Source organism: Eurypyga helias, unplaced genomic scaffold (genome assembly GCF_000690775.1).
Source record: "Eurypyga helias isolate BGI_N326 unplaced genomic scaffold, ASM69077v1 scaffold12280, whole genome shotgun sequence".
Taxonomy (NCBI): Eukaryota; Metazoa; Chordata; class Aves; order Eurypygiformes; family Eurypygidae; genus Eurypyga; species Eurypyga helias.
In genome coordinates, this window is record NW_010227691.1 from 93,551 (window position 1) to 117,809 (window position 24,259).

Sequence of the window (24,259 nt, forward strand, 5' to 3'; positions counted from 1 at the left end):
AAAGCCCTGCAATATTTACGTTTATCCCACAATAAATTAACAGATTCTGGAATACCAGGCAATGTCTTCAATATCACATCACTGGTTGAGTTGGATCTCTCCTTCAATCAGCTGAAGAGCATTCCAATCGTCAGCGAGAACCTCGAAAACTTCTACCTCCAAGTCAACAAAATTAACAGTGAGTTAAACTTGCATATTTTCATAAGTATTTACCACAGTGTAGACACTGATGGTCAATGCAAGTACATAAAAGGGTAGATCGATGAGTCTGAAGAAGTGGTATTGATTAGACTGTTAGCACACTGACATTTCTCTGACTGTTGTCCACATTAATGTTAAAGACAGACGTTTATCTGATGGCTACTCAGATTAACCTTAAAGAGAGAAATTTGTTTTCATACTATGTGGCTAGTATTGGGCAAATTCTCAACTCATGTAAATTGAAGTAACTGCATAGAAGCCAAAAGAATTGTCTTATACAGTAGAAAAAACTGATCAGTGTGGAAGATGTTCAGAATTTATAAGTCAGCAAAATGAGACAGCTGTCAGCTGAGGATCTGTCTACGGTGCATGTAACCTTTCAGGAGGATGGTAGTGAATGTGCTGGAGGGAGGAGAGGAAGAAGAAAACAAATTTGTAAGGTATCAGGTACAAAGCACAGTGAAAAAGGTACAACAAAGTAGCTTCTTTTTTCTCTTTACTCCCTTCTCTCATGCAGTATCCCTCCGAATCCATCTTGTAATCTAAAGAACTGCCCCTGTTGCTTTTCCTTTTCATTCCTGTTTCCCACATTGTCAGATCAGGTGGCAAGTTTGTCTCCATTCACTCATGACTTGAAAAAATATTCCTTCTGAAGTCAATAAATGTCACACCTTACATGAGATCATGGTTTCTACTGAAACTGGGCTTTTACGACTATGTCGTAATCCTGGGGTGGAAAGGAGGTGTAGCAGAGCTGGAGAGGCCTCACCATCATGTAGGAAGCTCTCCAGCTTCACCTCTCTCAGTGGTGGTCCCTGATGGAGAGGTAGATCTGTCAACCATAACATCATTTCTGCAGGAGAACTTACCTTATCTTGCTAGCTGGCATAAAGTAAATCATAAAAGCCTCTCTTTTGCTTGCTTACTTGTATTCATCAGGGATTTAGGATATCAGTGTTAGCTATTCCATACATAGCTAATGCCATAAAGATGCAGCCTTTAAAGCCCAATATTTTAATGCATGTCTTACAAGACAGAGTGCAAGAACTTTTGAAATGTTTTGTGTTTACTGTGCTTCACATTTTTCTCAATGTCATGATTATTTTCTTTTTCTATTTATTTTCACACCTGAGGCACCAAATACAGAGATGTCACCTCTCTGTCACCTACTCTCCCTCTCCTAAAAGAGCTAACAATGATGTTTAATTTCTCATGAGATAGATAAGGCAATTTTCCATGTTTAGAGTGGTTGTCTTCAGCCTTCTACAAGAAACCCAGGTGTCAAGTGTGCTTTCCATTCATATTTCCAAGGACTTTTGAGTCAAGGATTGTGACAACAATTTAATTTTTTAATGCAAGTTGTATTTCCAGAGGGTGATGGTGTGAGGAGCTATTGCTCTACCGTCATTGCTACCCTATAAACTGATGCAAGAGAACTCTGATTTACAGGTTTTTGTGTAGCCATAGAATCTGGCAGAATTCAGTATTAAATTTTATTGACTATCTAATTTCTCAGGCATAATATTGTGTTCCCTAAGATGCTAATTGAAAATGTGGGGTAAAATTTAGTTAGCATTTCAGTCTAAGGAAGTATCAGATACAGGGTGATCAAAGCCTTTACAGTTCACTACTCATTGCACCTGAACTACTGCTGTGAGTACTAAGCCTTTCTACAAATTGAGTTTACTGACCTTTGAACATCGGAGCCTCAAACAAATGACTAGCTTCTTTTTTTAAATAAAATATTGTCATTTGCCAGACATTTGTGTAAGGATGACTATAAACAAGGCCAGCTTCCTTTCAATACCATAGTCCATGGTACATATACTGTGCGAAAGAGATTTCTGTAGTAAAGTCAATGATAATGTACAAAAGTTATAATCTTTCACATTATGCCTCCATAACTTAAAGTTTTCACTTATACTGTAACCTAACTTATATATATTTATCCAGAATTCCTAGTTTGTTACTGTCTTCCTTTTTGTCAGGTACCTTTAGGCTAGCAATTAAAATTATATTTGTCTAAGAAAGAGTAATCTGGTTCCAAACTTTTTGATATTGCCAGAAAGAAAAGCAACATTGCTTTAAATTTTTGTCCAAGAGTTTCATCCTGGGCTTGGTACTGTCATTATGCATTGCCATAGACTGAAAATTACCCTTTTGAGAAATACCCTCATTTGAGTGAGCTTTTCGAGCAAGAGTTGGTGGAGGAGAGGAGAGGAGAGGAGAGGAGAGGAGAGGAGAGGAGAGGAGAGGAGATACATGTTCCTGATTATTTTCCCCCAGATATTTCAGGTATTCAGAAAATTTTTTTAGAATATCAGAATTTCTTATGGCAGCAAACACTTTTACTGAGAAAATAATTGTTCAGATGAAAATCTGATTTTCATCAAATCCTTGTTATTCTCTGTCTGGCTCATGCAGGAATTCTTCATTGAGAAAACATGAAGGTCACACTAATGGCAAAATTCTAGGTACACTGCCTCTGAACCTGAATATTATAAATTCAGGAAGACATTTTAACACCTGCAACATTATTAAGTGTAATAGAGGAGGAAGTAAGCTATTGACATATGTTATGCAACTATGTTCTAGTCTCACTGATTGCAGTTCTGATACAGATCATAGAGGTAACAGCTCATCAAGTCCATTCACAAGACCCAGTTATTTTCTACTAGTGGAGACTGCAATTAGAAAACAGCTTTCCATTCAAGACCTGTCTGGTCTGATGTGCACCAAACAATACTGCAAATGAATAGAGGTTATATGTATCATTATATATATTACAGTAAGTATTAATATTTTCATAAATATTCTTTACGTTTATAATCATCTTCTAATCCTGCTGTTCTGAAAAGGTTCAACTATACAACTTAAATGTAAAACTCCTCCCCAGCCCCTACTTTCATTTTGAAACTAGGAAATCAAAATGACACATCTAAAATAATATTTGACACAGACACCCATTGGCCTTATCCAAGAGTAAGGCCATATCATGGTTTGAATTTCTCCAGAAACTTTTTACTTCAGTATTTTATGTAGCACTGTTTTACCCTTCCATCATAATGTAGCCAGCATGATTGATTCCTCTCTCTGCATCTATGTTTTACTGGAGATTAATTTTTTGTAATCCTTTATTCTAACTGATAGATTAGACCTCTTTATAAAGAAGTCCTAAAAATCAGATGGGTACTGGGACCACATAATACTTGAAAAAATGTCTTAAAATTCTGAACCTCCCACAAGTAATGGAAAGAACCTCTCCTAACACAAGCCCCTTAAGTTCCAGTAAACTCATGGAGAAATATTGAAAAATAGTAGAATAAATTTAAGATCACATTTTCCAAATAAAATAAAAGCTGAAAAATAATGGTTTTGTCCTATTTGCCCTAGTTATTCATGCTTTCTCTTATTCATGTTTTCTTTGTTTCAGAGTTCCCACTGAGCAGTTTCTGTAAGGTTGTTGGGCCAATGACCTATTCCAAGATCACACATTTGCGCCTGGATGGAAACAATCTCACTCGGGCTGACCTGCCACAGGAGATGTACAACTGCCTTCGGGTGGCTGCTGAGATTTCACTGGAGTAAGATACCTGGGAGCATCCAGTTCCCTTCTAGGGGTGGTAACAACAGGAATTATATCACAATAGTTCTTTAATATTAGGATATGCCTTAAAAAAACTGTCAATCAGCATATTATCCATTCTTTTTCTTAATACTTAGCATGCACTTGGAAACCTTAAAGAAACGTGTGCATATATTTACAGAGGGTTGTATTTAGAAAGTACGAGAATGACCAAATGTGGTGCAAACTATGCGTTCATCTGACTAGGTAAGTTGCTGAAAAGAATTCGACTTCATAGAAATCTGTGTCCGTGTATGCAGAACATGCCAGCTGGTATCTGACTTACACAGACGTCAGGTGGGTTTCATCAGAGCAGTGATGTGCTCCAAATGCTGAGCAGTATGGGCTAACCTGTGTAAATACAAGGTTCTCTTCCAACCAATCTAGCTTTCTTAATTTTTTACACCTTTTTCATATTATCAATTGCAAAGGAAAGAATTATTTAACAATATAAGAACAATTTAAAATGGATGAAAATATGTTTTCAGAGCCCATGTCATTATTAAATTAATGAAATATAAGAAAAGTAACAGGGAAACAAACATTTTTTACGCTATAAAATTGTTTACTCTTCTTCTTGTCATACTTTCATTTAAACTTTCCTGGTAAGATTTTTATCAATTGCTGTTTTAATTCAAAATAAGTCATATATACAAGTATTTTTATTCAATTACTTGCATGCTACTTTTAACCAGATTGTAGAAAATAAAACATAGCAAATAATATTTTTGTGTCCATATCATTGTCAACTATGTTTCAGTCTTTTATAAATTAAAAAAAAAAATCAGGTTAAGACAAAATAATCTAAACTATTCTATTATTAATATTTTTATTGTAAGGTTAAATAAACTGTTTTCTCTACTTCCAAGTTTCAATATGTTTGTAAATATTTAATTTAACATACTCCACTGCACTTGTGTTGGTCATTAAGTCAGTAACTTAGGGAGTTTGTAGTATGGGAATCACTGCGCTATGAAATAGTGCAAATTAATTTCACAGTATTGTCAAAAAAACCAAAGAAATCTCTCAGAAGCCTCAGGCAATGAGTAAAATGTAGACCTAACTTCTAATGATACAGACATGGTAGTATATTCTACCTGGGAATGAAGAGCCCAAATAGTGTAATCATCCTGGAATACACAGTAAAATAAATGTGTTAGTAACTGAAAGCCACAGATGGCTGGCTTGCTAACACAGATCATCTCACGAGTACTATTTTCTTTACAGGAAAATGCTGGGCTACTAAACACTTGAACAGAGATTCTTCTTGATTCTATAGCAAAAGCAGAAAATATCACTTTTGGGGGAAAAAAAACACAAACACCAACACAGAAAACCATTTAGTTGACACATTGCCAATTCCAGATGTTCAGAATCGATACGCAATTCAAAGAAGCCTGGGACTAAAACAATTCTCTACATATCTTACAGAAACAAATAGGCAGCAATATACATGTACCTTCATGTAGCTTATGAAAGCAGCATTAATTGTTTTCTATGCACTAGACAGAATTGTAGGTGTTTGGGAATACTTAACAGAGCTAGAGCCTTGGAAACTGAGTCACTGCAACATGCAATTTCTGGCCTTCCTGGAAGGTAAGGTGATGGATCTTGGTTATAAAGCCCTCAGCATTCTGGATACTGAAATCATGATGCATACATTCCTGTTCCTATTTAAGGTGATCATATTATAAATTGTGTACAGGTGCAAATACGTTGCTTAAATGTAGGCAGACATGAACAGATAATAACACAGCTTCAGTAGCATGGAGACAGCGGAGTGACTAAGTTAGCCTGAACTAAACTCTGTTTAGGGCTACATAACACACAGTGTATAGGTTAGTCTTACAATAGGTGTCCCTCCTATCAGGTCAAAATGAATAAACGTGTCATGAAAAAACTTTGAACCATGAAATTTCAGGAACTGGTCTGCAAGTATGTTGCACAAAGATACTATTCACAAAGATAGAGTCACCTTTCAAATATACAAGTATTGTCTAAGTTAAAAAAAAATTGTCATATTAGATTAAATTACAGAATTTCCCTAGAAGGAACAGAGAGTGACTCACATAAATTTCTGGACATACACTGGAAGCATAAATCCTACATGGTCTCTACTTCTTTATAAAGTCCAGCATAATCAAATGGATCAAGAAAGGAGTGAGCAGTGATTGATTACAGCTGTCCTCCTGGTGCAATGAACCTGGCAGGGTCCCATCCCTACTCACACACCTTCTGTTTTACTGAAAAAGAATAAATAGCTTACTTAGCATAAACCAAATTATTGTAAAAACTGTGAACAAGAAGACAAATCATCATTAAGAAAGGCAGTATGAAATGTCATATGTACAGGTATAACAAGCATAGACTGAAGAGTAGAGTCTGTGAGGTCATAAAGCAAAATGAGTTTCAGTGGAGACCCATTGAGATGGAAGACTGCGAAGAGGACATCCCTCAGCCTTCTCCTTTCCAGGTTATGCCAAGTCACTTCCCTTAGCCTCTCTGAATATACCATATGCCTCAGTCCCATAAGTTATTGCAGTCTTCCACTGTTTAATAGAGCACTATGGAAAAAGGGGCCAGTTTCAGGAGTGCACAATGAAAGGACAAAGGAAAAGTTCCAAAAAGAGAAATTCAGGCTGGACGTACAGAGAAATTCTTCACAATGAGTGTGTAAATCACCAACACAGATTGCCCAAGAAAGCTTTAGACTTTCCAGCCTTGGAGGTTTTCAGAACTTGCATGAGTAGTGTCCTGGGGAACTGATCAGGCCTTATTTTTAGTTAGCCTTATATTTAGAAGGAGGTTAAACTAAAAAACTTTTAGATGTTCCTTCAAAATTATATTTAATTTCTGGAAGACTGTAGTTCTAAGAATAGTAATAATCAATAGGGGACAATATCAATTTTAATAACCATCTCTACATCTAAAGACTTTTGCATTAAATTCATGTGGAAAATATATTCTTTTAGGTTCCAGTCCATAATTCAGACTCCCGTGATACTTACAAAATCGTAACTCAGCTAATATTTGGATATAGATTCCATAGGTAAAAACTGTGGAAACTTTCCTTTGATGGCCAGATGTCTGCAGCTACATGTGCAAATCTGCTCCTATTTTGACACTTGTGAGCTACTGAGTGCTGGCAGTAAAGTCAGAGATCCATCTTATCTCACTTTCCCTTGTGGGACTGCACTGGCAAACATGCTTAGATCACAGAATCACAGAATGGTCTGCATTGGAAGGGACCTTAAAGCCCATCCAGTTCCAACCCCCCTGCCATGGGCAGGGACCCCTTCCACTAGACCAGGTTGCTCAAAGCCTCATCCAGCCTGGCCTTGAACACTTCCAGGGATGGGGCATCCACAGCTTCTCTGGGCAACCTGTTCCAGCGTCTCACCACCCTCTCCGGGAAGAACTTCTCCCTGATATCTAATCTAACCCTCCCCGCTTTCAATTTAAACCTGTTACCCCTTGTCCTGTCACTACAGGCCCTTGTAAAAAGTCCCCCCCAGCTTCCTTGTAGCCCCTTCAGGTACTGGAAGGTGCAATAAGGGCTCCCCAGAGCCTTCTCTTCTCCAGGCTGAACAAGCCCAACTCTCTCATTCTTTCTTCAGTTTTCCAGTATCTCATCATGTGCACCTGCCACCCATCCTAATCTGTAGACTGGTTTCTAAAGTAGATAAACATGTTTCCTCAACTTCACATTTAGACTTCATCATTATGACCATTTTCCTGCCAAAAATATAGTGAGACCAGTTAGTTCTCAAAATTATGTGCAAAGCTGCATTGATTTCAAGAAGAATTTGTGATTCCATGTGTAAAAATGAGATGTTTTCATTCAGGTTCCTAAGTTTGGGTAAGAAGAGTATTTTCTTACCTCTACTATTTTCATCCCCACCCTAGATTTTGAAAGATGACGGTTACGTTGTTCCTCATGAAAACCACAGGCCTGAGATGAAGTGTGTGTTATACACAGAATGCAGAAAGGACCTGAGCATTTACCTCTGGGATTCACAGCAGCCACCGTGAGGAGCGGGGAATAATCTATGACAAGATTGTTCTTGTCAAGAACAAGAGCTGGAGCACCTGGAGCACTGCCCTGACTGTTGAGGGTCTCTGGACTGCTGCACGGTGCTTGAATAAGGATAGATACATGACTTCTCCAAAGAGCTGAGTTACAGAGTTCTTTTCAAAGAAAGACCTGGTGTCAGCTGGCACTAAAGTGCTGGGTATTGAGGACTTTCATCTATAATATAAAGACTTAGTTTCAACATGTTCCATCTGAAAGGCTAATCAGTGACAGGCGTATTCATGGCGAGTTTGACTCTAGCCTCAAGTCAGTACTCTGGAAGAAAACTTGAGTGCTCTGGGAAATGCCAGCTCTTGAAAATTATAACCAACATGACAGTTTAAGAAAAAAAAAATATATTCTAATGTTTAATTTCACTATTTCCCAAGAGTATCTTCATTAAAAACTAGACAAAACCAAACCAAAACAAAACAAAAACAACCAACCATCCAAACAAAAAAAAAACCAACCCACACCTGCAATTAATGGAAAATAAACTAAGGGCTGGGTTTTCATATAGCTTATGCCATTTGACTTTTCTTTTAAACATTAAAAAAAGCACCTGAACCTTGAATTTCTTATCTGGCAGAATCACTATAGCAGAGCTTTATTGTAAGGGGACTAAAATATTTTTTTCATTAAGTCTGAGAATACACTTTAATGAAACTATTTCAGTTTTAGAGGACAGGTTTTCCTATAATCTCCTAAGCTTCTCGGAATTCGTAATTCTATTGTGGGAATCTAAAATGAAGACAAATTATAATATTTTTGGACTTCAACAGCAAGAGAACAAAATGACAGAGCAAAAGTAACACTAACACATCACAGCCTGTTTTCACTATCTTTACGCTATCTTAGACTATTTAATCCATGGTGGTTTACTTTTCAGAACTGAAAATCTACAGAATGGGCATTGGATGACTAATTCATACTATAATTTACTGTTAGTTGCCTGGAAAATATCAATCATCTAAATAGCTACATATAGGTTCAAGAACTCAATATATGTGTGTAGTTGATAAATGCATGTTAGATATTTAACTTTAGCATATATAGTTGTACATCTAGCATTTTAAAAATCAGGTCCCTGGGTGTATGGATTTGTTTCAGTGTTGCAACTGTGGAAAGCATGGAAAAAAAAAATGGGGTAAGAGATTGCCAGCCACATTAACATAATCAGTAAACTACACCTAGCTACCTATGATGAATATCAGATCTTGGCACTGTGTCGTGGAACCTTTATGGTGTCACTGTGGTAAAAAGCTCAAAATAGAGAAAGGGAACAGACAGCCAAAATACTCTTTAATGAAGCATATTCAGGAGAGTACTATATTTCCCAGAAAAGTTGAGGCTTTTTTCATAATTATTCTGTTCTGAAATGTATTTCTCTGCAAGAATCTCTTTTAACTGAGCTACTCAGGTCTCACTGAGTTTTAGAAGGAAGTGAAGATGCACAGAAAGTAAATTGCTAGAGTTTTGTTTCTGGGCTTTTACAATAGGATACCCCAAGTATTTTCCATGGTTGCTTTAAACAATATCTGCTAATCTAACCTGATATCTCCCCAGGTAAACTCCCTATACTTGAGCTTCCTGTGTATGCACAAGAATGCCTACTTAAATAAGAGATACAATTTCTCTCACTGAGAGGTCTAGATAGGCAATTCTAGACTTCTAGGAGAGGTGCAGAGTTCCTGCTCCTAAGTCTGTTTTTTCACCAAGAATGATGTAGTGTAAAATGAGTCTGTATTGGTGCTAGCACCCTTGATCTGCCTGCACTGTCCCTTGGACTAGCCTGAAGGACTTACCTGCCTTATTTTCAACTCTTTGGTCTTGTTGACCTTTGGTCAATTCTTTATAAAAGGAGTAGAAGATATTATTAATTGGGATATATCACTGTCATGGTACTGTTTGACAGGAGAAGATTTGTCTTTCTGACACTGAGTCAAACTCAGAGATTCCTACTCTCTGTTTCAAGCAGCAGCAGAAAAAAGAGAGATCACCACTACATGTCACTCTTCAGAATGGAAAGAGGCAGACTGAACCCTGAATAAATATAAATACCTCTCTTAAATGGTATGGACAGCTGTCTGGAGCTACCAGTAGAGTATATGTTGAAGGGTACATAAACTGGACTTAGTCTCTTCAGGTTTAGAAGCATGACCTTTTCTCTAGTCATCATGAAGGGAATTTGAGAGCATTTCAGATAAACTGATTGTCCTTTGGAGCAAGACACCTAGTATTTTAGTAAAGTAGTACCCAAATTAGGTACACTGGACTGCAGCCTTTGCTAAATGGAGAAATTCATAGGACTGGTGAATTAGTTCTGCTTGCAGTATATCCCTGGGTTTGCTGGTGATGAACTATACACATGCTTGATGTTTAACAGACCTTGCTTCATATTAAATGTGAGCCATATGGTAGCCATTACTGAAAGAAAGCAATGCATTTTTTCACTGTCAGCAACTTCGATGCTGAAACAGAACAACAGCTCTTACAGCACTCCCAGTTGTCCATTATCTCCTCCCAGTGGATCTCGCTAGTCTATCTTTTTAGCCCTTCTAGTCTTTTTCCAGCTCATGGGCTGTTCTGGTCTCAAGCATGCACGTCATTCTGCTCAAGGAGATGTTACCACCCTCTATGGCTGTTGGTGTGTCTCACTTTCAGATATTTTTGAATACAAATTCTCTTATTACACTGATTAGCAGTGTAGATTGCCAGGAGACATATGGGGCAAAACCACTGTAATAGCTTGAGACATCTTCCTCAAACTAGAATACTCCCAGCAATATCTTTTAAAAGGTCTCAAAAATTCAGAGAGTGGGCATTCACAGTATTTTTACTGTAATAATTTTTCCACTTCCTTTTTTCATCATGCAAATACGTTGTGCACTGTTACTTTTTGGGAGATTGTTCATAATCGTGGGAGCAGTTTGTGTTTCACTGGTTATTTGCTTTTGATTGCTCAGCTTCACAAGCTAAAAGAATGACCTAATTAACACAAAATTCGTAGCCCTCTCTTACTGAATATAAGGCCCTGGAAAGTGTCTCAGGTTGGATACTCAAAACAAAAAGCCTCCCAAACCATTAGTCATTTTTTAAAATCTTGGCTGTGGTCTTTTATTAGTCTGTAAAACTTTATCACCATATCTTACACCCTTTAAATAATAAATAGTAACACCAGATGATGAAGGAATGAACAAAAGAAATGCGTGATGGAGAATATGTGTGCAGTCTTGAAGGTTTCATGGAAACAGGCCTTTCTGCAAAGGCTGCTTGGGCACCCAAGCAATTACTTGTTCCTGCAGAGATCTTTCCAAAATTTTTAGGTGGTACAGGTTTTGGTTTTAGGTGTTATAGTTATTACAGTCATCACACCATTTCTTCCTCATTTTGATAACATTTCTTGTCATTTTGTTTCTGGTCTTTGCATCAGAAAAAAAGAAAATTGATGTTAATGAGAGTGTGTTACGAAATGTTTTTGCTGTTTTCTTCTAGTGAAGAACTGCTTATTTGAATGGGATGGCAGCATAAGTGTTTGATAAGGATCAAATACCTGGACTCCAAATCCACAAAGAGCAGACTGTGAGATGTCTCTTCCTTGCTGAACAGTAGCTCATACAAATAGTCCCACTGCCTTCACAAGGTAGCCAGCAAGTCCCTCTGCCAGTGACATCTGTGATAATGAACAACTGTACATGATTAGCTAGTTAGATGGTAAATTCACACTTCCATGAAGCATAAGATAAACCAATCTTTCTTCTTTTGTTAAATGTGTAACATCTGGCAACTGGCATCTAAGTGTGTCACAGCAGATATCTGCCACTAGGATTCACTATTTTAAACCCTTCAGTAAAACATTCATTAAGCTCTTGGCTTGTTCTGTAATGGTGAACAGACCTCAGTGCCTATGTAGCCTCTCTGCGTGCTTGGTGAAAATATAGCACAAATGCAAACCAGTCTTATGTTGCACAGACTGGCTTTTACAAGAATCATAGATGCACTTCTAATGGTGAAGCCTCATTAAATCACTCCCAGTTGAACACGCAACTATTTTAACCTTTATACAGCCATGCCTCTGTCTCTCCCCACCTCTCTTCCATGGAGTCCAGCTGACAAGCCTCCTCGTCATTACGTTGTGGTACCACGTCTCCTGTGGGAGGTCAAAGGACATGTGCTAAGGCATAGGTGTTTTAAGCAACACTCATAATGAGAAGGTTAATACATCATATCAAATTTTTGTGCTTATAATTAGTACAGCTACTTAAGACTAGACCCTTTATTTTAGGTATAGGTGTAAATTAATTGAATCTACTTTAAACTTTTGAACTATTCAGCTTAGGATGTATGAAGGAATCAATTTTATATCTAGCTTATAAGTCCCAATAATCTCTAAGAGATGTTGAAGAGTGTGGAGTTCTAGCAGGGTGAAACACTTAAGCACTTGTTTTATTTTTAAACACATACTAAGGCCATGTAAAAATTACACATAGTGAGGATGTATATTTTCCTAAACAAAAACCAAGGTAGTATAAACACATACTTATGAAAAAAATTTTACGACGTGCTTAACATTAGCCTTCCTGAAGTCAGTGGAAGCTGCCCATGCACTTAAGGGTTGCTTTCCTATTTTTGATTACTTATCTTACGGTCTACTCCTAAACTTCTTTTGAGATATTCTTAGTTTAGGAAGCAAAGTATTAAACATTATGAAACAAGTTGTTAGAGTTTTTATTGTTAAAGTAAATGAGATGAAACTGAATTAAAATAATTATATAAATAAGTTTTAAAACTAATATAAATTCATAGAAGGTACCAGGAAATATTTTATGTTTTCAGTATTTTTATAGCTTTTTCCTTAAAATATTTATGCCATTGTACTGTCTTTGAATATGGATACTTTCCCTGATATTAAGTGGTTACTTGAAGTTTGGACTAAAAAGAAAACAAAAATCCTTCAAAATACCTAATGTGAGAAATATGTGTCTATTCCTTGGATAGCAAGTTGGCTGGAAAGAGTTTACTTTAGATCAATGATAAAACACGATAATTAATTGGTGCCTTCATAATTAAAAACAGACCTCACTGCAGGAGGCACTGGAGAGTATGATAACTTCCTAGAAATATATGTAAATATCTCTCTGAACAAAAAGGAAAAGGTATGGTTCAATCTTTAAAGAATGAAAATACATTATTAAAAAATTCTTAGCAAATGCTTTTGCTATCTTCTTTTCCTAATCAAGAATTATTTCTTTAAATGGCATGGCAGCATCTGCACTTGATAAAAATCAAATAAAATATTTCCGTAGAAACAGATGGCACTGTTTTTAATTCTTTGTGGCCAGTTCAGGTATTATGAGAATGAATTATGATGTAAGCGAGCTTTGCATGTGAAGTATCTTCTGACAAAAATTGTGAATAAAGGTGTATTTTGTGTTACCTGTTTCATCTAGACCAGTTCCTCTCATCTGCTAAAACATAAAGATCAAATGCCTTCACCTCTGGGGCTGTTTGATATTAAAATCAGGATTTCCTGTCTTTTCCTGCCTAGGTACTGAGGTGCATTAGCTATTTTAGGGGTTAAAAGCTGTAGCCACTGATGCGTATATATTAGGCTGTATTCACAGAAGAGGGCTTGTAGCCTGACTCAAGCTATTACAGTCTAACAACAGTGACCAATAGAAAGAGAAGAAGATCCAAGAAAGCTGAGGTAAGCCCTAACTCTGAAGCAATGTCAAATTAGAAACAATAGCTAATAAGGTGTGTATGGTAATACATCTGGGAATACTAGCATGCACTTCAAGTTTTATATGCTATTAGTTCTTAGGAGGACAGGAAGCAAACACAGTGGTTAACAGCCAAAGGCTGTGAATTTACAGTGATTTCTAACTGGCTTCAGATAGCTCCAGAAACGTGACTAACAAGGTAAAGTGCTTTATATTTCTTTTTTTTTACATGTTATTAAGTTTATGAACATTTACACAGTGAGAAGGTGCCGTTTCACTGTGTAAATTAGAGCTGTTATTCTTTAGAAACATTTTGGTTTTCCTTTTTTGGAATGCTTCCAGATAGCAGTTTCTGAGGCTGGAAGATCTGTAGGATACTGCACTTGTTACTGCTACATATCATATGCAACAACTTAGCAGAGCTCTTAACCTTCATGGTGCATTAACAGTATGAGAGAATTTACTTTTTTTAAAATACTATTTTTGCCAAAACTAGCCTCCTAATTTTTGCCAGAAATTTCAGCTATCAGTCTCTTGCCTTTGCATTGCAAAATACTTGCTAATCTTCATCAGAAAGCAAACAACAGAGTTTGTGAAGCACCGTTTTTGTGCTTCCTTTGTATTTCATTTTGGAGTAAGCTATCATTGATTATTTTGTTTATCATTTAATAGTGGAAGTTGTTAAACAAAGAAAGTAATTAAGCAAGCAATACTGATATGAGATGCATGAGTGATATAATTCGGTTAGGACTTACTTTTTGTGTCATTTACATGTGGCTTTTTTTTTTTTTTTGCTGTTTTCTTTAGAGGAGGAAATTCATAATTTTGGATATGAGAGAGTGAATGAGGCAGGGGAAATGGATTACTCAAACATATTCCCTCCAAGCTTTTTAAGAACATGCCCAACAAACAGCTGTTAAAACACTCTTTGATCTTTCACTTTTCTGTGATGAGAAAAGACCCTGGAAAATCTGATCCAGATGCCATTATAATTTAAGAGAGAGGGAAAACAGAAAAGAGGGTATGATTAATTTTAAAAGGAGGAACACTGAGTAAAATATATATCATGGTATTTATATCATCATGGTATTGATAGCTTTACTGAAGATTGTACATTACAAAAAAGTAGTTTATAGCTCTGTGTAGGAAAACTTAAGAAAATTTATAAGAAACACTGGTTTAATGTCAGAAAAAAAAGCCGTTTTTTCAGGTTCTTTGAAATGAAACTTGCATGAACATCAGTTAAACTCGTAGCCAGTGCGGAGTCTAAGTTGAATGAAGAAAATGGTCTTCAACGTATAGCACTGAACTGTTTAGAACTCTTGTATTACTGTTTAGTTTTTCCTTAACATGCCACGGTCATACCACAGAAGACACAATTTGGCTGTTCATAAAGGAAATATTATTTTCTACATAATACTGCTTTGTTAATCTAGTATGTTGTTAGAGTTCTGTTGAGAGACAGCTAATTGTTTTTCTCCCCTTCCAAGGCAAACAATGACTCTAAAAGTCTATACAAGCTTTTTACTCTTATTCTTTGTCAATTCTGTGTGGACTCGAACTGTGAGACAAGTTTATGATGAGCTGGATCCTGAGCATTGGTCTCACTACACTTTTGAGTGTCCACGGGAGTGCTTTTGTCCTCCTAGTTTCCCCAATGCATTATACTGTGATAACAAAGGACTTAAAGAAATACCTGCAATCCCAGCAAGAATTTGGTACCTTTATCTTCAAAACAATCTAATTCAAACAATTTCAGAGAAGCCTTTTTTGAATGCCACTCATCTGAGGTGGATAAATCTGAACAAGAATAAGATCACCAACAGTGGAATTGAGAGTGGTGTGCTGAGCAAGCTGAAAAAGCTACTTTACTTGTTCCTAGAAGATAACGAATTGGAAGAGGTGCCTGCCCCATTACCAGTGGGCCTGGAACAGCTAAGACTGGCTAGAAACAAAATCTCCAGAATCCCAGAAGGAGTCTTCAGCAACTTGGAAAACCTCACTATGTTAGATCTGCACCAGAACAGCTTGTTGGACAGCGCTCTCCAAAGTGACACCTTCCAAGGACTCAACAATCTCATGCAACTCAATATAGCAAAGAATTCACTCAAGAAAATGCCTTTAAGCATTCCAGCTAACACACTGCAGCTGTTTTTGGACAACAACTCCATTGAAGTGATACCAGAAAACTACTTCAATGCAATACCCAAAGTGACTTTCCTTAGGCTGAACTACAATAAATTATCTGATGACGGTATTCCCCCAAATGGGTTTAATGTTTCATCTATTCTAGACCTACAGTTGTCTCACAACCAGCTCACTAAAATTCCACCGATCAATGCTCATCTCGAGCACCTTCACCTTGATCACAACAGAATCAAAAGTAAGTGTTTATTGTCAGTATGGGATCCTACCAAGATATAACTATTTTAAAATGTCTACTTAACTACAAAAAATGTCCTTTGAAATGAAGAGATTAAAAATGTGCTGTAGATTATAAGGAGAAGAGGAAGAGGACCTCCCACAGGTCAGTTTTAAAGTCAGGTCTAAACTATAACAACCAAATATGTGCATGGAAGTAATACCACATATGAAAAATGTTCGTATGCATACAGAAAAAACACTTTGCAAGCAGATCAGAAATATGAGTGGATTAAGGAGAATTTGTGTGTTCACATTTCACTAAATACATGCCAGTAACCATTTTGTTGGAACAAATTAAGTTTCCCACAGAAAGTCTAGGACTAACTGAGTAAGAAACAATAAAAAATTGGGTGCAACACATTAAGATATTCAATCCGCATCTGTATGACTCTCAGATATTCCAAGTTTCTAAGCACCTTAGGGACTTCACTAAACTAACAGAATTTCTGTATGCTCTGTTCTTCTGAGTATCTCTCTGCCCATGTAAATTATGTAGTTGGAGCTTAAGGTGAAACATGCTGAAAAGATAATAAAATGTTGGCTGTAGTCAATACAATCTATTTCAAATATGACTAATTAGAATGTGGATGATGAATATATCAGAATTGAATATACTTGCCAGCTTTTGTTTATTGTGCTCAAAATCATAGCATCATAGAATCACAGAATGGTTTGGGTTGGAAGGGACCTTAAAAATCATCTAGTTCCACCCCCCCTTCCTAGCTGACACTTGAGATCAGTCTTCATGAACAATCTTTTCAATGACTTTACAGAAGCTTTGTTTTACTAAGGCTTATCTCCTCAGATGTCTTCTAACATTTTCCACTTTGTATAGATGAAACAAGGTTTTGTTCCTAAGGTAACAGAAACCTATTTTCATGTCATAGTTCTGCTTCTAGCACTGTTTCCATATTCATCCAGGTACAGCAGGGATGTGATGATTAGGGACACTGGGTAAAGTATCTGCTCAGTAAGTCCTACAGACCCTAAATCATTTGTTTCATGCCAAAAGCCAAATCGAAGTGATGACTTTCTAGTCATCACTACACAGAAGGTAATCAAGTTTCTACATTTGTCTTCCTGTCATGGTGATTTAATTGAATAAATGATTCCTTACTCCTGTTTTGTGTCACTATAGTTCAAAAATATACTAAAAATAATGATCTGACTTCTGTATAAAACAAGAACATATTAAAGGAAAATCACTAATAATAATTTAGGTTAATTTGATGTATTTTGCAAAACAAATGTATGAACCTCATAAAGAAAAGTCAGTTCTGTACAACTGACATATTTAAGTGGACTGTGAGAAGTCTAACAGTTAATTATTTTGATTGTTTCACTACAGGACCTCTGGCACACACTTTATCTCTTGCCACTTTAAGTGGACAATCAGTTAAAATCCATGGAATATAACTTGTCTAGTTCAAGAAGCGTTTCATGTGTAGGTAGTAATTAAAGAGCTGCCAGATTATCTTCCCTTCTTAAATAAGTTTAAAAAAGGTTAAACTCATGAAAAGAGCCTGTGTATTATGTGCAAACTCAATCCCCATTTTCCAATGACACATGAGTATGTACCTATGTGGGCCTAAATCACCCTGGTTTTCCATAAGCCTTAAATTCCTTAATGCCTTTACCACTTTTCAAAATTCTTTACTAACTTAAGCATCACACTGCTCTTAAGGAAAAAAAAAAAAAATTTTTACTCTACTACATACAAAGTAGTCAAAAACATATTAAAAGGCAACCTGACACCTTAAATGAAATGCAGGTATTAAGTAAGGCATATTTTACCACATAGCATAGTTGTTCAACAGGTAAAGGATAATGATATAGTCTTCGTGATTCACTGCTCTATAGACGATATCTCAAAGGGCCTTTAGAATCACAACAAGGAATGTAATTCCATCAGACAGGAGTAATAAGATGCGGCATTTATTCTGCAGATTGGGTTTGTCTTCTTAAACCCAGGAAGCTGATTATCAGTTATAACATTAAGATAACTATGGTAAAAGATTTGAAAGAAAAATAACTGTGAAAACCTGTCTGGTTTCTCCACAGAATAGTCCTCTGGTTTCTCCACAGAATAGTCCTCCTGAAATTTACTTTTGTGTGTGTACTACAAGTCCTTTTCATACTACTAATTCTCAGCTACCCTTACACACCTGCAATTACTGCTTTATTTTCTCTTTCTCTGTGTTATTTTCTCTAATTACACCTCTGGCATTTCCAGAGTTCAGACATCAACATTTCTATGTAGATACTATTTGCCTAATTTTATTGTATGTTATTGTATAGCATCAGTTCTTCAGGGAAGTCAAAGGCCTTATTTCTTCGGAGACCATTTATGAAGATATAAGGCAATATCCTGAAGCCCAGTGAAGACTGTGATAGCCTCATCACTGGCCTCAGTGAAATGAGGTTTCACTTTTGGTCCTATCCCCAAGGATCTCAATGTGCAGAGGAAAAGAAGTACTTAAAATATGGAAGGAAAACCGAAAGAATACAAAAACTAATTAGGGCTACAACAGATACACACCAGACTTGTTCCATGGCATTTTAAAATACACATTTACATATTTATTTAGATCATATACATGAAAGGCTCTGGGGAGATGTCAAATGATGGAAAAGGGAGTGTTAGAGGAAGGAAAAAGAGGAAAAGGCATGAAACAATTATGTAGCTAGTGAGCAAGGGTAAGCAGGTGGTATTACAGTGGTATCAAAGGAGCAATGAAAGGGAGCAAACAGTAAGCTCCCCTAGTGGAACACGAGATTTGGATAGATCTTCCTTGTTAATATTATTCCATCTGTAAAAAAAGGGTCAAGCAGCAATGCCAGTCTATCAGAATGCATTATAGGATATTTGGAAAGAAATTATTGAAGTTATGGATCCTGACTTATTGTCAAAACCCTGCCCTATAGGTGGTACTAGCTTCTTTGCTGAAAGAATCCAGGAAGAGGCAGATTTCCATGCTGATCTATGGCTGCTACAGTTATATATTATGTGAAAAGGAGTCCAACTAAAGCAGCAATGCCAGTCTATCAGAATGCATTATAGGATATTTGGAAAGAAATTATTGAAGTTATGGATCCTGACTTATTGTCAAAACCCTGCCCTATAGGTGGTACTAGCTTCTTTGCTGAAAGAATCCAGGAAGAGGCAGATTTCCATGCTGATCTATGGCTGCTACAGTTATATATTATGTGAAAAGGAGTCCAACTACAGTGGGTGCAGTTAGAGGTTACAAGAATAGAACAGAAATACCCTCATACCTATATATGTCAGAACACTTCTATCTTCTAGATCAACTTACTTTCTGAATGTTTCTGAATTACGAGTTTTACTGGAAAAGAAACAGAATCTTCTTCAGTTCTTCAGCAGATATACAGCATTAGCCATTAATGAGAACTTCTTCTGCAGTTTCCCCTTACACCAGCTTTGGAGACTCATTTTTAGATATTACACCTCTTAAAAATACTGTTGACAATAGGTGGAATTCATTCTTATTTGAATTCTAGATTTTTTGTATCTATTTTGGGTTAGCCATACAGACCACCTAGTCAATTAATGGAAAGAGATACACAATTGCAGAGTGGAAAACTCCATCCTAAGGAGCTGTGAATCACCTTTTGGAAGTGTTCATTTCTCTCCAGAGTTTATAAACAGAGTCTAGATGGTTAGACTGACACCATCTACATTTATCAGTTTAGGTAGGGTGAGTTGTATCTGTGTAGACAGATTGCCCCGTCCCTCCTGCTTAAACAAATTTCAGCAATATACCTAGGAACAGGATAGCAAGAGAAGAGGGGAGAGAGAGGCTTTTACTCCTCTAATAGTATGGGTAGGATTTATTGTTCATGGGAAGAAAACCATAAAAAACAAACCACTTCATACCACACATCATCAAGAAATAACTTCTTCATAGGTGGCCTATGGCTAGATAACTGCTGCCTCACTTTAAGGTTGGAGTAATTAGCCAATGAAAACTCGTGAGGTGGGACAGTTTCGAGGTCAGAGGACACACAGATTTTGAACACACTTGAAGGCATCTTGTCTCCTAAGGACAGTAGTGCTGACCTGGAATGACAGATACTTCTACTGCATAGTGTTGATTCACTTGTATATCTTTTAATAACTGCTTTCATGATGAAACCTGACTCTCAATCTTCCTGCTTTATAGCTTCAAGAATAAAAAAAGTTGTAGCTTGTTTCTTCCAAGAATATCAATTGTTTTACAAATATTTTTCAAAATTCACCACATAGGCCAAAACATTTTGATATCATGGATATGATAAAGGTGTTAGGCCTTGGCCAACTGGATGTATTGAAAAAGTCCATTTCAAAGGTGTTACACACATCTGGGCAGGTCTTCAAAATAGGGTTGTTTTTTTTCTTCTGGGGAAAAAAATCAAGTTTGTCAGTGTTGTTTTTTTTTTTTTGTATCATAACATTTAACTAATTTTGGGAATTGTAATCAAAAGATGTGTGCATATTATGATTACCAATTATAAAGGGAGAAAAATTTTGGTAGAAATGTCTTCTTATCTGTGGGCTGCTAAAAAAACTGCTCAAAAAAAATTTGGTACATAGACATTACTCATTCAACGACTTTTTTCAGGTCGTCTGGGGCCAACAAGATCCTTCAGCAGTCAGACTAATCTCTAAATACCATAATTTGGTCAAAGGAATTTGACATCTTAGATAAACATAACTTCAGTGTTTTCTAGAATAAGGACTCCTGGGGCAGAACTAGGGCAGTGGCAGCCTGCTCTATTCAACAATGGAAGACAAAATATGAAAAGCATTTTAGCCAAGTGACAGTGCAGAGGTAACATAGGGGAGACAACGTAAAGAACCCAGTCCATTCAACTCTTATGAAAATGGGTAATGATTTAAGCCATAGTTTCAAATTATATCTGATGTAAAACAAACAATGTGTGTTTTGTAAAGAACTTTAAGGACCTGGCTTTCACATTTGGAAGAAAGATATTCCATTGTACAAGTTATGTTCTTGCAATTAAAACCAAATGTATTCTTGAATTTGAGAGAACAGGAAATTACAGATGTTAAAAATTACAGACACTATATGAAAAGCTCTGATTCAATACGGTTATTAATTGTGAATAAAATATCTTCATTGGTGAATATCATCAGCTAAAATGAATGTGCTGTCATTGCAGTAAGATGTTCAAAATCTCTCATCATTAATCTTGTTCTGCTCTCTTTGAGGGCAAAGAGCTAATTCTCAATGAATATTTACCCAGGAGTTGTCTAAATTAGTTTCCTCTCTGTCCAAGGTAAAATGATGCATCTAGTGGCCTTTATTCACAATTGCAGCACATTAAATATACGATGCACTGTTCTAGATTATATTATGTTAAGATTCTTTTTTGGTTAATTAAAAAAACAGTTAATTGTTAATTGGGCATTTTCCAACTCTGACAGGAGCATGTGTCTCCCCCACAAATATCAGTGGAAGCCTGGTTTATTTTTTTTCTTAATGAATTTTGTCTACATGAACCTTTCCCATGGAAATAACCTAACATATCAATCTATGTTTTCAGGTGTCAATGGTACTGAAATCTGTCCAGTCTCAATTGCCGTAGCAGAAGACTATGGCCTTTATGGCAACATCCCTCGCCTCCGATACCTTCGCCTGGATGGAAATGAAATTCAACCTCCAATCCCATTGGATATCATGATATGTTTCCGACTACTTCAAGCTGTTGTTATATAAAGATATCACAGTGTCACTCCTCTGCTGTGAGAGTGTCAAGATACAAGTTTTGCTGGAATGAAACTTGTTCTAAGTCATAAATCAAGAAGTAACAGCTTAATTTTTATTTTAATATTTCCTTTGTTTGTGTCTTTTTTATGGCTGAAAAGTTTATTCTTCTTTCAGAAGAGATTTTGGGTGGACATGTGCTTAACACTTTACCTAAGAATTCCTAATGTGAATATATTGAAAATCATCTCTATAAGATCCCAAATATTCCAAAACTTGTCTACTCCGTCTTTCTTGTCAAATGCTACAGTGTCTATCCTGTTAACATCACTGCCACAGACAAATTATATTTCCTCATTTTGTTACATAGCAACTAACACAATGAATTTGGGTGTATATATGCTAGAAAAATCATGAATTGCATGACTACTAGTTATCAGAACTGCCAGTGTCTTTTTTAAGATAGTGACTCATGGTGAACAACCACTTTACATGTAAATAACTCATAAAATGCTGTCATCCTTTGAAGACTAATACTTTTAAGGCCTGAAGTTTATGAGGCTCAGATCCAAAGTAAGATATTGAATATACATTGTTTTATGGATTCATTCAGTGTATGATTTCAGAACTGTAAAACACTGATCCAACTCAAATCCAGGGACAAGGCAACATAAGATGAAACCTTGGTCTATCGAAGTGCCAATTTTCTGCTGTTTAATTCTTTAGTACTCCATTTCTGGTTTTGATACCATTTCTGTCTGTAACTTTGGGATAGTCATTGAATATGGTTGGTTTTAGCTTCCATTGGGAAAAAGCCAAGAACAGTAATGATTACATATTTACAGACTAGGTAGTTCACAGAAATTGGTATGACTAGTTAATTTAATGGTGATAAAAAGAAAACTAAGAAATTGAGAGACACCTCCCCTCCCAATTATATACTGAAATAGCCAAATATTTGCAGAGGAATTGTATCAGTTTAAGCAAATACTGCTCTATTCAGAGCAGTATTTATCTACTTGCTGACTTATATACATACACATAATAACACTGAATTTTAGAGAAGTTCGGGTATTTAGAATGCAGCACATTCATAATACACGAACAAGGGAGATATCAGTTGGCATATTTTTAGGAAATCTGCTTGTGGTTTTTTTTATTTTAATAAGATAATATTGGGATTTTAATACACAACATGAATATTAGAGTCAACTATTCACCGGAAAAGTATGACATTTTTATTTTCTTATTGCCAGCAAACTGACTATCCATCAGTCATATTATTTTACTCTTCTTGTATATGTAGATAGAAACAATTAGTGGCTTTTTGCTAGCTTGCATCTATTTCTAACGTTTTATGACTGGCTTGACTAACAGGCATTTAAAGACTATGCATGTGGTATAATTTTTTCTTTGAAGATAAAGCATTTTCTTAAAAGTAGATTTTTAAAAAGTTTGAGAACTGCAATTTCTAACATTCAATCTCTTTTATCAAAAATCAGGTCTTATTTTGGTCCAGTGCACTTGTGGAAATAATCCAATATGGAAGCCCAGCATAGAAATAACCCATTGAGAAATCTTATGACAAAAACATTTATTTTTGTTGTTCTTTTTATGTGATTGCTGAGAAACTCCTGCCCTAGCAAAATATTTTCCGTACCTCTGTGTTCACCCTATATGAAAAAATAGATATTTAAAAAGTCTTAACAATATGTATGCATGTTTACCTACAGTCTTTTCTCAATAATAGCATAGTAATTTATTTTTTGAAAAAAAATAAAAACTGTGTGACAATACTACTAATTAAATTAAAACAATAATATGTGCTTGTATTTGTAAATTAATTTCTATTTTAAACAAAGAACAAATATATATATTCCAAAGCGAATATTCACAGGTGTATATGCATATTATTAATGTTATTTACACTTCTAACTGATTCTACAGCAAAGCTCCTTGAAGTTCCAGACAAAAATGATGAGCCTTTTAGGTATTATATACATGTTACAACAGAAAAGGCTAACACTTCCTCAGAAAAACATCAAGCTTATATATGAGAAGGGATGATATGCAAAATCGTAGAGGGGCACTGGAACATCAAGGTACTCAGTTTTATTGATAGAGGCGTGATGAAATCAGGGGCACATAATAGGATGAAATCACTTTTAGCAGTAGTGTGCCATCAGCTGGCCTCATATTAAGGGATTTTTCTAATCAACTGCAGGGTGAAAAGTCTTATAAACTAGTTCTTCAAAGCTCAGTACTAAAACTCAGTACCTTAGGAAATAATCTTTGGACACATGGAAATTGATACTCAAGAGTTGCCTCTGTGAAATCCCAATTAGTCTGAGTGAAGACAAAAATTCATGATACGTCCTTGGACAAACTTTTTATTGGGCTGAAAAGCAGCTGCTGCTGCCAAGTGTTCTACATTTTTGATGCAACCCGCTGACTCCACATTTGAGCTGTTTAATAAAGGGAAAAC

At 36.1% G+C, this 24,259-nt stretch overlaps 2 protein-coding genes across 2 annotated transcripts in view; both read left to right on the plus strand.

Moving 5' to 3' along the window:
• LUM (lumican) overlaps positions 1-3,789 on the plus strand; it is a 7,738-nt gene extending 3,949 nt beyond the window's left edge. The window contains 2 exon segments of the mRNA XM_010157169.1: positions 1-178; positions 3,635-3,789. The exon segment at positions 1-178 is cut by the window's left edge and continues 33 nt beyond it. Coding sequence (XP_010155471.1) covers positions 1-178; positions 3,635-3,789 — 333 coding nt within the window.
• Positions 3,790-13,545: 9,756 nt separating this feature from the next.
• KERA (keratocan) lies at positions 13,546-21,786 on the plus strand. The gene is made up of 4 exons (XM_010157180.1): positions 13,546-13,605; positions 13,726-13,820; positions 15,112-16,004; positions 21,614-21,786. Exons 3-4 carry the CDS (start codon positions 15,119-15,121, stop codon positions 21,784-21,786), a joined length of 1,059 nt encoding a protein of 352 aa, XP_010155482.1. The 5' UTR covers positions 13,546-13,605; positions 13,726-13,820; positions 15,112-15,118.
• Positions 21,787-24,259: the final 2,473 nt, after the last annotated feature.